The sequence below is a fragment of the Musca domestica genome, unplaced genomic scaffold (assembly GCF_030504385.1).
Source record: "Musca domestica strain aabys unplaced genomic scaffold, Musca_domestica.polishedcontigs.V.1.1 14, whole genome shotgun sequence".
In the NCBI taxonomy this organism is placed as follows: Eukaryota; Metazoa; Arthropoda; class Insecta; order Diptera; family Muscidae; genus Musca; species Musca domestica.
In genome coordinates this window covers 2,857,866-2,870,940 of record NW_026712192.1, presented here as the reverse complement: position 1 = coordinate 2,870,940, position 13,075 = coordinate 2,857,866, and the positions used below count along the sequence as shown (strand labels likewise).

The 13,075-nt window shown below is 35.6% G+C and overlaps 1 protein-coding gene across 4 annotated transcripts in view; it reads left to right on the top strand.

Moving 5' to 3' along the window:
- LOC101891023 (serine/threonine-protein phosphatase 2B catalytic subunit 3) overlaps window positions 1-12,205 on the top strand; it is a 79,091-nt gene extending 66,886 nt beyond the window's left edge. For all 4 annotated transcript variants that reach the window (XM_059119106.1, XM_059119110.1, XM_059119108.1 and 1 more), the window contains exons 2-3: window positions 6,417-9,294; window positions 11,812-12,205. In XM_059119106.1, coding sequence (XP_058975089.1) covers window positions 7,083-8,819 — 1,737 coding nt within the window. In that variant the 5' untranslated portion in view covers window positions 6,417-7,082 and the 3' untranslated portion in view covers window positions 8,820-9,294; window positions 11,812-12,205. The remainder of the gene's footprint in view (window positions 1-6,416; window positions 9,295-11,811) is intronic.
- The last annotated feature ends 870 nt before the right edge of the window (window positions 12,206-13,075 follow it).

Here is a 13,075-nt window from a genome sequence, read left to right as displayed (position 1 = left end):
CACAATATTTTTATTAATCCAAGGTCTTGTGTGAAGATGGAATATATATCGGTACGCTACTTGTGGTACCTCCCCCACAAAGGGTCAAAATTTTGAATATCCTCCTTCACAGAGGGTCAATGTTTTGAATATATATCATAAAACACGAAATTAACATCCGATTCAATTCACACTTGCCACATCTCAATATTTCCATCAACACAATATTTTTTATAAAGACGGAAGAGATCGGACCATTTCTTCTGGTAACTCCCTCACAAAGGGTCAAAATTTTGAATAACCAAAACGATCATAAAATCCAAAATAAGCATCCGGTTCTCTTCATATTTCACACATCTAAACATTTTCTATAACACAAGATCTTTTATGAAGATGATAGAGATCGAACTTATTCTTCTGGTACCTCCCCAACAAAGGGTCAAAATTTTGAATAACCAAAACGATCATAAAATTCGAAATAAGCATCCGGTTCTCTTCAAATTTTACACATCCCATTATTTCTACTAACACACAATCTGTAGTGAAGATGGGATATATCGGCGTACACCTTTGGGTACCTCCCCACAACGGGTTCAAGATTTTGAAAAACAAAACGCGCAACGATGGCGAAAAAAAGCATCCAACTCTCTTCAAATTTCACACATACAAATATTTTTTTTATTGTGAAGATGATATGTATTTGCGAACATTTTCTGGAACTTTACCCACAAAGGGTCACAATTTTCAATCAATTTTTATCTTTACAACTTGTTATATATCTAAATATTTCTCTCCAGAACCAGAAACTTGAGACGAATATGGAATTTTGTGTAAATGTTCGATTTTCTTGTAATTTTGAAAATACCAATATTTTTATCTGTATTGAAGCATGAACATGGAATACTTCTGTCGACTATATCTGGTACCTCACACACATTTTAACATTTTCAAAAAATTATCCCATATTTGATACAAAAAGTGACGGAAGTATGCAATACAGTCCAAACCTGGCACGTCGCTATATTTAGATTATATGTATTTATGTCCCATATGAAATTGACACTTTTGACCCATTCCTTCGGAACCTACTCCGTAGATGGTCAACAATTTGAATAACCATAACAGAAGTCCAAATATATTTAAATAATCGAACATTGGCTAAGGGTATACATCTGTCGGCAAAACCGACTAATATTTTTTTATCTTGTTTTTTATGTTTCTACTCTGAGATAAAATCTTCTACAGTAAAATCTCTCCTTCAATGCATCATTTTAGAAGGATGATATCAAAGACAAAAATATTCGTCCTCATATTTCACTATAAATCACCAAAGAAAAGAAATCTCTATTTTCATTATATATTCAGGAAATATTTCCATCAATATTCCCAAAAAAATGCAAAAATTTTTTTTCTAATTATTTTCATCAATTTTTGTTTAAACTTTTTTCGAGTTGACGCCTGAAAGTACTATAAAATATTATTTTAGGTAAGAGCTGTCAAAAGAGGGAATGTTCTTAACCACATTTCACTATAAGTCTCAGAATAAACTATATATCTAGCTATAATAGTTTTCAAAAAAATTACATCCGAAATGTATGTCATATAAGTGGAATTATGTATTGACATTGTTACTGCAAAATTAAACACGTTTTCATTCCGATTCAAAATCTACCTTTAAACTTAATTTTTTGAGGAAAGTGTCAAAGGAAGAATTATACTAGATCAAATTTCATTAGGGGTCTCTGAACAAACGAAATTAGTATATACAATATTTACCATGAAAAAATATTATTAATTTCAGAGAAGTTATTAGAAGAAATGCTAAATTCTTCAAAAAAAATAATCAAGTTTTTTTATTAAGAAAAATTCGTGATATTTTTTAGGGTACATATTGAATATACAAATTCCGTTTGTTCAGAGATCCGCAATGAAATAAGATTTAGAATATTTTTTCCTTTGACACTTTCCCCAAAAAAAATTAAGAGTAATGGCAGATTTTGACTTAGATTGGATACGTATTAAATTATCAGTAAAAAGGAAATACGTAATTTTCACATGCAGTACATAAATTTAGAATGTGATTTTCACAAAAAAATATTGCACCCAGATATATGGTTTATTCTGGGATTATCAGTGAAGTGTTGTGTAGAATATTTGTTCCTTTGACAACTTCCGCCTTAAACAAAATTTTATCTTACTTTCTGGTGTAAAATAGAAAAAAGTCCAAATAAAAATTTATCAGAAAAATTAGGAAATATTTTCTTTTTTTCATTTTTAGAAACATTGAAACAAATATTTTATTGATATAAAATGGAAATATAGATATGGGGAGCTTATAGTATCATATAATAAGGAATGATTTTGTCTCTGACGTCATCCTTCTAAAATGGTGTTTTGCAGGGTAATTTTCCATAAACTCATATGAAGTGTGGCTTTAACCCTAAAATGTGTTTTTTATATATATATGAAATCCTGGTGTTTTGGTGAGATATAGACTTTTGATGTCTTCTAGAACCGATAGTAGAATTGTATGACAAACCATTTTGTAGAATATTTTGACTTGCTAAGATTCCGTTTAAAGGGAGTTTTTAACCATATTTTCAAAAAAAGGACCAAAAAGACCCCTTTATTGGCTCATTTAAGTGTTAAAGTTTTCGACTCAAATAATCCTGGTATTGTTATCAGTAATATCGCCGAAGACACTATACACCTTATATGTAAGGATTTCGAGAAATTTTAATCCGAAAATTTCAATAAAATGTGGCAATGAGGGTAACTTTTCGATGCAAACTTTCAAAACGTCGATATATGTGTCTTCTATGTTTACCTCTACTTTCATAATATATAGGGGTTTTCCTGATGTGTTGCAGTGACCTTCAAAAAGTCTTCTATAGAAAGAAGATTTAATCTCATAATATTGAAAAACGCAAATTAAAAAAAATGGACTCTTTTAGGTTCTGGAACAGAGAAAGAGTGTTATCCTTCCTGTCCTTCAGTGTTATATCTCTTCTTTGTATATCTAAAAGAAAATTTTAAATCGACTTCTATGCTTTATATAAGATTATTCTCATCTATTTTGTGATCAATTATGTCCTTCATTGTTCCTGGTATATGCAAATAACTTGAATATTTCTTAAAAAACACACACAATCTCTTACTTATTTGGCCTTCACTATTTTACAACAAGAAAAATAACAACAACACCAAAATTTGTAATTAGAGGCCAAATTTTGCTGGTGATGACTATGATGGTTGCCTGGTGTCTAGCCTCTAGTGGTCAAATAAAAGTTAAACAATAATGACTTTCCTTGTAGGAGTCATTGTTGTTGTTGCTGTTGTTTTTTGTCAATTAATTAGAAGATAATGACTACATAAAGCCAATTAGACACGAATATCCAGTGAGTTGAACGGACGGAAAGCGTCGAAGTACTTTAAAAACACATATTACAATATGTAAATTAGATTGCCTTGATGGTTGGCTGGATGGCAGACTACCTAGCAGGGTCATGGACAAGTTGAGATTTGAATAATGCGATTTTAGTGGGGGTGAGGTGGAAAATGGCGCCCAATGTGGTGTAGAAAAAATTGTATAAGACTACAGTGTTGCGTCAATATAATGACGTTTAAAGGGAAGTTGGGATTTAAATAATGCGATTTTAAGGGGGAAGTAGGAAAATGGCGCCCAATGTGGGGTAGGAATACTTTTTATAAAAAAATGAACAGTGTTTTGCAAAGTATAGGTGTTTAAAAGGTTAGTAAATGGCGCCCAAATTAATTATGAAGTCATTTTATATAAACAAATAAACGATATCGTAATTTCAAGCACTGACTAGTAAATGGCGCCCAACGCGGTGACTGAAAAAAAAAATATTTTAAATATTTCATTTTGACAGTGTTATACATAAATATTGGTGGTTAAATGGAGGTCTGGAAATGGCGCCCAATGTGCGTTAGATAAAAATAATGGTGTTTTAAAGTATGGAAAGGGTATAAAAGGTAAAATGGCGTCCAATACAAGGCTTATATAAACAATGAACGATAACGTAATTTTAAACGCAGGATAGTAAATTGGGCCCAACGTGGTGACTGAAAAAAGAAAATATTTTAAATATTTCCTTATGAACAGTAATATACTAAAATAATAATGTTTAAAGGACGGTTGGAAAATACCGCCCAATGTGGGGTAGAAAAACTTTTTATAAAAAAAAAATGAAAAGTGTCATTCCGAAATGAAGGAGTTTAAAAGGACAGTTAAATGGCGCTAAACTTGGTTCTGAAGTAATTTTATATGAAGAAATATAATTTCAAGTGCTTAACAGTAAATGGCGCCCAACGCGGTTGCTGAAAAAATATTTTCAATATTTCCATTTTGAATAATTGGAAACTTGTGGTCAATAAAAAAAATATATAAGAGATGAACTGTGTTATACTAAAATAGTGATGTTTTTAAGGGTGGTAAAATGGCGCCCAACGTCGGCTTAAATTATTTTGAATTAACAATTATATAATTTCAAGCTAAGAATTGTAAATGGCGCCCAACGTGGTGACTGAAAAAAAATATATTTCATTTTGGGACTTTAAAGGGAGTTTAGAAAATGGCGCCCAATGCGGGGTAGATAAAAAAATTACATAAACTATGAACAGTGTTATACTAAAATAATGCGGTTTTGAGGGTTGGTAAAATAGCGCCCATCATGGGACTGAAGTTATTTTATATGAAACAAGTAAAAAAGCTGTAAGTTCGCCCGGCCGAAGTTTGAATACCCTCCACCGTTTGAAACGAATTTGGAAATTTTCAAAAATAAAATAAATAAAATCCCTTCGAAATTCAGTTAAAATCTTAAAAATACGAATTTAGCCGTTATATTAGGGTCTATATGGTGGCGTGGACCTCCATAGGCAACTTTGTCATAAGCCATTACAATATTCAAATCCGGAACTTAAAAAAAATTGGTGAACAATGACGCTAAAATCATGAAAATACCGAATATCGGAAGGTACCGTTATATGGGGGCTATACGAAGACGTTGACCTGCCCAGACAATTTTCTCTCTTAGGCTTTAGTATCTATTACGAACTTCAAATACTAAATTTGAAACAATTCCTGTGAATTATGTCGCTAAAATCAACAAAATACCAAATATCGGGAGGTACCGTTATATGGAGGCTATACGAAGACGTGGACCTGCACAGACAATTTTCCCTCATAGGCTGTAGTATCCATTACGAATTTCAAATACCAAATTTGAAACAATTCCGGTAAATATTGTGGCTAAAATCATCAAAATACCAAATATCAGGAGGTACCGTTATATGGGGGCTATACGAAGACGTGGAACTGCTCAGACAATTTTCTCTCTTAGGCTGTAGTATCCATTACGAACATCAAATACGAAATTTCAAACAATTTCGGAGAATAATGTACCTAAAATCATCAAAATACCGAATATCGGGAGGTACCATTACATGGGGGCTTGGACCTGCACAGACAATTTCCAACAATTTTCTGTAGTATCTATGATGAACTTCAAATACCAAATTTGAAACATTTTCGGTGAAAAATGTCGCTTAAATCATCAACATACCGAAAATAGGGAGGTACCATTATATGGGGGTGTGGACCTACATGGCCCATTTTCAATACCAAAAGCTTTGCAAACATAATACACATTTGAGTAAAATTGTATCAACCTATTTCATTTCGTTCGGAAGCTAGAGTGATGTCCACAGACGGACAGACGGACGGACATCGCTAAATCGACAAAGAATTTTATGCTGATCAAGAATATATATACTTTGTGGGGTCTTAAATGTATATTTCGAGGTGTTACAAACGGAATGGCAAACTTAATAAACCCTCTATACTATGTGGGAGTTTATAAAAATATACAATAATGTCACTTCAAGCGTTCAATAGTAAATGGCGCCCAACGCGATGACTTCTAATACAACTAATATAAAGGTGTTTATAGGGAGATTGGAAAATGGCGCCCAATGTGTGGTGGAAGAAAATTATATAAATATTTTATACTAAAATAATGGTGATTGAAAGGATTGTAAAATGGCGCCCAACATGGGGCTGAAGTATGTTGACATAAAAAAATTTGCAATAATGTCATTTCATGCGCAGAATAGTAATTGGCGCCCAACACGGTGACTTCTACTACAACTAATATAAGGGTGTTTAAAAAGAGGTTGGAAAATGGCGCCCAATATAGATATTTAAATTAAAATAATGGGTCTGAAGTAATTTAATATAAATAAATTATGGAATATTGCAATTTCAGCAAAAAAAAAATAAATGGCGCCCAACGTGATGACTATAAAAAAGTTTATTTTAAATATTTCCTTTTTTAGAATTGCATTAACTTTTTATGCCATTTGTTTTAATGTTGTTTCTCTCCTTCTCCTCTCTCTTTTTTCTCCTTTCTTTACAGGTCACTGTGACGTTTGTATAGCTTAGCAAAATACATTTTCTATACACCAACACAGAACACACATACATAGTAGATATATAGACACGTACAAGGAGAATCATATTTGCTTTCCTTGTTTTTGCCTTGGAAGAAAAAAGAAAGTTTTGGCGAATTGTCATAGGAAAGGAAAGAAGAAGAAGCGTTGCTTTGCCCCTGCATCAAAGGACTGGCAACGGGAGAAGTAACACAAACACAAACACAAACGAAAACCAAAAGCCTTGAGGCGATCAAAGTTAAAGGAAAACGTATATTTTAAAAGTTCAAAACGCATATAACGAATTAAGTGAAAATACACCAAAAAAAAAGGAGATACAAACCCCGAATCGAATCGAACCGAAACAAAGGAAACAAAGCTTTAAAACAAGAAGAAGAAGAAGAAAAAACACACACACATATACCCCGCAGCCAAAAGCAAGAGCAAGCAAGCAAGCAACCAGCCAGCCCTTAATTTTGGAACGTGAAATAAAAAAGTATTATTTTTCATAACTAATTTATTGGCTGGAATCCTCCCTTTAAACGGCGAGCGGAAGAATAAGCAAAGTATTTTAAGAAAATCACCAGCATCGTCATCATCATCAGCATCGCCATCCTTCTTCTTTAGGCCATAAACAAAACAGCAGCGACGACATGTCTTCACCAGCCACCCAACATCCACCATCAACACAGCAGCAACAGAAAACTTCAGCGGCAACCAGCAGCGGCAACAACAACATACATGACAAACAAACAGCCGTAAATTCAAACAAAGCCGCAGCCTCAGCAGCTGGCAGCGGAGGCGGCGGCGGTGGTGGTGGCACCACACAAACCGGCAACAATGTCCATGACAGCCCCATCAAGAAGCCGCCATTGAATACCAAAGATCGCGTCATTGACAGTGTCCCCTTTCCGCCAAGTCGCAAGCTAACCTCAGCCGACATCTTCGATCCGCGGACCGGCAAACCCCATCACGATGTGCTCAAGCAACACTTCATTTTGGAGGGGCGCATCGAGGAGGATGCCGCCTTGCGAATTATACGCGACGGTGCCGCCTTACTGAGACAGGAGAAGACCATGATCGACATTGAGGCCCCGGTCACGGTGTGCGGCGACATCCATGGCCAGTTCTATGATCTGATGAAGCTGTTCGAAATTGGCGGCTCGCCGGCCACCACAAAATACCTGTTCTTGGGCGATTATGTGGACCGAGGCTATTTCAGCATTGAGTGTGTTCTCTATCTGTGGTCGCTGAAGATCACCTATCCCACAACTTTGTTTTTGCTGCGCGGCAACCACGAGTGCCGCCACTTAACCGAATACTTCACATTCAAACAGGAGTGCAAGATGAAATACTCGGAACGAGTATACGATGCCTGTATGGAAGCATTTGATTGTTTGCCGCTGGCGGCTCTCATGAACCAACAGTTCCTTTGTGTCCATGGCGGGTTGTCGCCAGAGATCCATGAACTCGATGACATACGCCGCTTGGATCGTTTCAAGGAGCCCCCAGCCTTCGGACCCATGTGCGATCTGCTGTGGTCCGATCCGCTGGAGGATTTCGGCAACGAGAAGAATTCCGATTTCTATACGCACAACTCGGTGAGGGGCTGTTCATATTTCTATAGCTATGCGGCTTGCTGTGACTTTCTCCAGAACAACAATCTGCTGTCGATAATACGGGCCCACGAGGCGCAGGACGCCGGCTATCGTATGTATCGCAAATCGCAGACGACAGGATTTCCATCGCTCATCACCATCTTCTCGGCGCCCAACTATTTGGATGTGTACAACAACAAGGCGGCGGTCTTGAAGTACGAGAACAATGTCATGAACATCCGCCAATTCAATTGTTCGCCCCATCCCTATTGGCTTCCGAATTTCATGGATGTCTTCACCTGGTCGTTGCCGTTCGTGGGCGAGAAGGTGACAGAGATGCTGATGAATGTCTTGAATATCTGTTCGGACGATGAGTTGATGAGCGAACAGGATGAGCCCTGCTCGGATGATGAGGCTGCGGCCCGCAAAGAGGTCATACGCAATAAGATCCGGGCCATTGGTAAAATGGCGCGTGTCTTCTCCGTGTTGCGTGAGGAATCCGAATCTGTGCTACAGCTTAAGGGTCTGACGCCCACTGGAGCCCTGCCCCTGGGAGCCTTGTCGGGTGGCAAGAAATCGCTGACGAATGCCATGCAGGGCTTCTCGCCAAATCACAAAATCGCCTCATTCGCCGAAGCCAAAGGTTTGGATGCGGTCAATGAACGTATGCCGCCACGGCGTGATGCCTCGCCGTCACCGGCCGAGGAGGATCATCAAAAGACATTGTCTCAACAGGCAGCCGAAGCGGCAAATGCCTTAGCCAGTTCCAATGCGAATTCAATCAATGGATAATTCTAAGTCACCAATCAGCAAAAAACCAAACCAACAACCATACACACACACCCCCCCAAACCTACTCTAAAGTCAGTCACTTAAACATGCGAAAAAGAAATTGGAAAAAGAAGTAATAAAAGAACAACAAGAAGAGAATATGGAAGGAAGGCTTTACTATAACAACAACTACATCTCGTCAAAAAGTTTTGCAACTATCACTACTCTCGCTGTCTCTCTCTCTCGCTCGCTTCACATTTTCATTCTACAATCGTACTACCTATGTATCTATTCTATTTACCGATCTGTCGGAACTGTTTTCCCCATCTATCCATTTCCCTCCTTGGTTTTGAGTACCCCTCTTCGAATGCTAAGCTGAGATTGCAAAACACTCTCTGACTTCCAATCAGTTCATATGATGTACTTAAACTCTCTACCGGGTCTCTCACTCTCTCTCGCCCTACAGTTGTCTGCATCATCGTAAGTGTTGTGAAAGGTAAGTTGTGTGTGTTTTGATTTCAAAATTTAAAAAAAAAAACAAACATCCATAAAAGGCTATAGTTAAGTGGAGCAAAATTCAAAGGTCTAGGGTTCCTATCTCAAGGGGTAACGCTTCTGAAAGAGTTTTATTTTTATAAACCACATATGGTACCTTCCCCATAAAAGATCGAAATTTTCAAAGAATATATTTTCTGCACCGAAAGAGTAACTATAATCCGATTTTGCTCCAACTTTGCAAATCCGAATATTTGCTTCAGTTGTAGGTCAGGTCCGAAAATGGATAATATACAATATAAGAGTTCGATTGTCTTCAAATTTCACACATCCCAATAATTTCAATTACCCGAGGTCTGGTGTTAAGATAAAATACATCGGCTCACTCTTTTTGGTACCTCTGCCACAAAATGCTAACATTTTCAAAAAAAAAATATTTTTTGCACAGAAAGAGAAGCAATAATCCGATTTTGCTCAAACTTTGCAAATCCGAATATTTGCCTCAGTTCTCGGTCAAATGTAAAAACAAACAATATCGGTCCACTCCATCAAGTACCTTCCCCACAAAGGGTCAAAAATTCGAATAATTATAACTCTTATAAAATGTGATATAAGTAAGTGTCCGATTGTCTTCAAATTACACACATCACAAAATTTTTATTAACCCAAGGTCTGGTGCGAAGAAGGAATATATCGGTACACCCCTTCTGGTACCTCCCCCCACAAAGGGTCAAAATTTTGAATATTCATGAAGCTCTTAAAACGCGAAATTAACATCCGATTCCATTCAGACTTGGAACCTCCCAATATTTCCATCAACACAAGATTTGTTATAAAGATGGTAGAGATCGGACCATTCCGTCTGGTACCTCCCACACAAAGGGCCAAAGTTTTGAATAACCAAAGTGATCATAAAATCCGAAATAGGCATTCAGTTCTCTTCATATTTAACACATCCCATTATTACCACTAACACAAGATCTGCTGTGAAGACGGTAAAGATCGGACCATTTATTCTGGTACCTCCCCCACATAGGGCTCAAGATTTTGAATAACAAAACGCTCAAAGAAAGCGAAATAAGCAACCAACTCTCTTTAGACTTTTGGCCATTACTGTATATGAAACAAGTAAAAAAAGCTGTATGTTCGGCCAGGCCAAACTTTGAATGCCCTCCACCATTTGGAATGAATAAAATTCGTTAAAAATTCTTTTTAAATTTTAAAAATACAGAATGTGGCCATTATATTAGGGTCTATACGATGACGTGGACCTGCATAGGCAAATTTTGTCATAAGCCAAATACCAATCTTAGAAACAATTCCGCTTTATAATGTCGCTAAAATCATCAATATACCGAATATCGGGGGGTACCTTTGCATGATTGCTATACGAAGAGGTGGACCCGCACAGAAAATTTTCTGTCTTAGGCTGTAGTATCCATTACGAACTGCAAATACCAAATTTGAAACATTTCCGGTGAATAATGTCGCTAAAATCATCAAAATACCGAATATCGGGAGGTACCGTTATATGGGGATTATAAGAAGACGTGGACCTGCACAGACAATCTTCTGTCATAGGCTGTAGTATTCATTACGAACTTCAAATACCAAATTTGAAACTAAAATCATCAAAAAAAAAACCGAATATCAGGAGGTGCCGTTATATGGGGGCTATACGAAGACGTGGACCTGCACAGAAAATTTTCTGTCTTAGGCTGTTGTATCCATAAATTATCAAAATACCGAATATCGGGAGGAACTGTTATATGAGGGCTATACGAAGACGTGGACCTGCACAGAAAATTTTCTGTCGTATTCTGTAGTATCCATTACGAACTTCAAATACCAATTTTTAAAAATTTCCGGTGAATAATGTCGCTAAAATCATCAAAATTCCGAATATGGGGAGGTACCGTTATATGGGGGCTATACGAAGACGTGGACCTGCACAGAAAATTTTCTGTCTTAGGCTGTTGTATCCATTACGAACTTCAAATACCAAATTTGAAACAATTCCGGTGAATAATGTCGCTAAAATCATCAAAATACCGAAAATAGGGAGGTATCATTATATGGGGGCTATGCGAAGCCGTGGACCTACATGGCCCATTATAAATACCAAAAGTCCCGCAGACATATTATATATTTGAGTAAAATTTTATCAATCTACTTCATTTTGTTCGGAAGCTAGAGTGATTTCCAAAGACTAACAGACGCACTGATATCGCTTTGCGGGGTCTAAAATGTTTATTTCGAGGTGGAGGGTATAAACAGAGAATTTAAACACAAAATGTCCTATCGAATTTGACACTAGCGTCAATCAAATCCGCTGGGTTTTGGAGCTAACTTGTAATAATTATACCATGCTAATTGGGCTGAAGATCGTTAACCTGAATAACCTTCGGCTTTGGGGGGAGAAACCAAAAACTATAGCCTTTTCTTTAACTTCTTTTTATTAAAATTATTAAATAATTAAAAATTGTTATATCTAATAAAATGTATCTCTCTTTTTTAGGAGCATGAAATATGCAAGCCGAAAAACAACAACAACCAAAAAAAAAAACAACAAAAGCAACCACAATAGCAGCAGCAACTGTAATGCAAATTAAGATAAAAGAAGTAATTACTTAATAATTTTTAGCATATATCAAAAGAAAATATATAATAAAAAAAACAACAACAGCAGAATACATTTAAATTAATTTTTAAAATTTTTTCGAAAGAATTTTTTCCAAAACCACACAAAAAATAAAAACCGAAAAAGAAAAATCATACCAGAAATAAAATCACATTTATGAAGTTAAATAAATTACAAACCAAAAGAAAAAGAAACAAACAAAGATGAAATAAATAAATAAAAAATAAGCAAAAAACAACAACAACACACTATTTATTATTAATAATGATAATGATGAAAAAAAGAAAACAAAACAGAAAAGAAAAAAATCATAAAATTCAATTTTATAACAAATCTGTCGTCTATCGCTCGCTCTCTGTCTTTCTCACTCTCTATCTATCTATCTATCGATCTCTCTGCCTCTCTCTCTCTATCTCTGTCACTATGTCTTTTTAAATTCTAACTGTCTAAACTTGTAACTTATAATGAGAAAACCAAAAAACAACAACAACAACAATTTCCTAACGATAAATTTTAGATAGCTCTAACTAATCTTTAAACACCTAACCTTTAAAAGAGAAACAAACAAAAAATGAAGAAAAGAAAAGAAAAAACAAAAAAACCCACTAAGAAATTACTTTAAAAGTTGAACTTATGATTTCGATTTGAAAGAAAAAAGAAAAGCAAAAAGAAAATCCTTTTTTAATTTTCTATAAAAAAAGAAAAGAAATTTAACTAAAAATAACAACAACAACAATTGTAACTCATTCCATTTGTAGTCAACATTTAACATTGTGTTTTAAACCAAACCAAAAAAAACTTAACCTTAACTATATTCTAAAAAAAACGATCCTTTTCTCTAGCCTTATAACCCATCCGAGTTTCTCCGTCCCCCCTTTTTCCATTGCTCCTGTAACCTTATCCATCAAAAATTAAAAAAAAAAATCTGTAACTCAGTTTTCATATGGGATTTTCTGAAAAGGAAATCCTTAACTTAATGCCAGTTTCCACATCGTGTTAGAGTCATATGTAAAGTGATTTATTAACATTTTAAAATTAACCTTTTTCGTAGCAGACTTTTAGGCGCATTTTTTAACCAAAAAACGAAATACTTTGCTATATAAATATACAAATATTATATTTATATAACACATATACTATA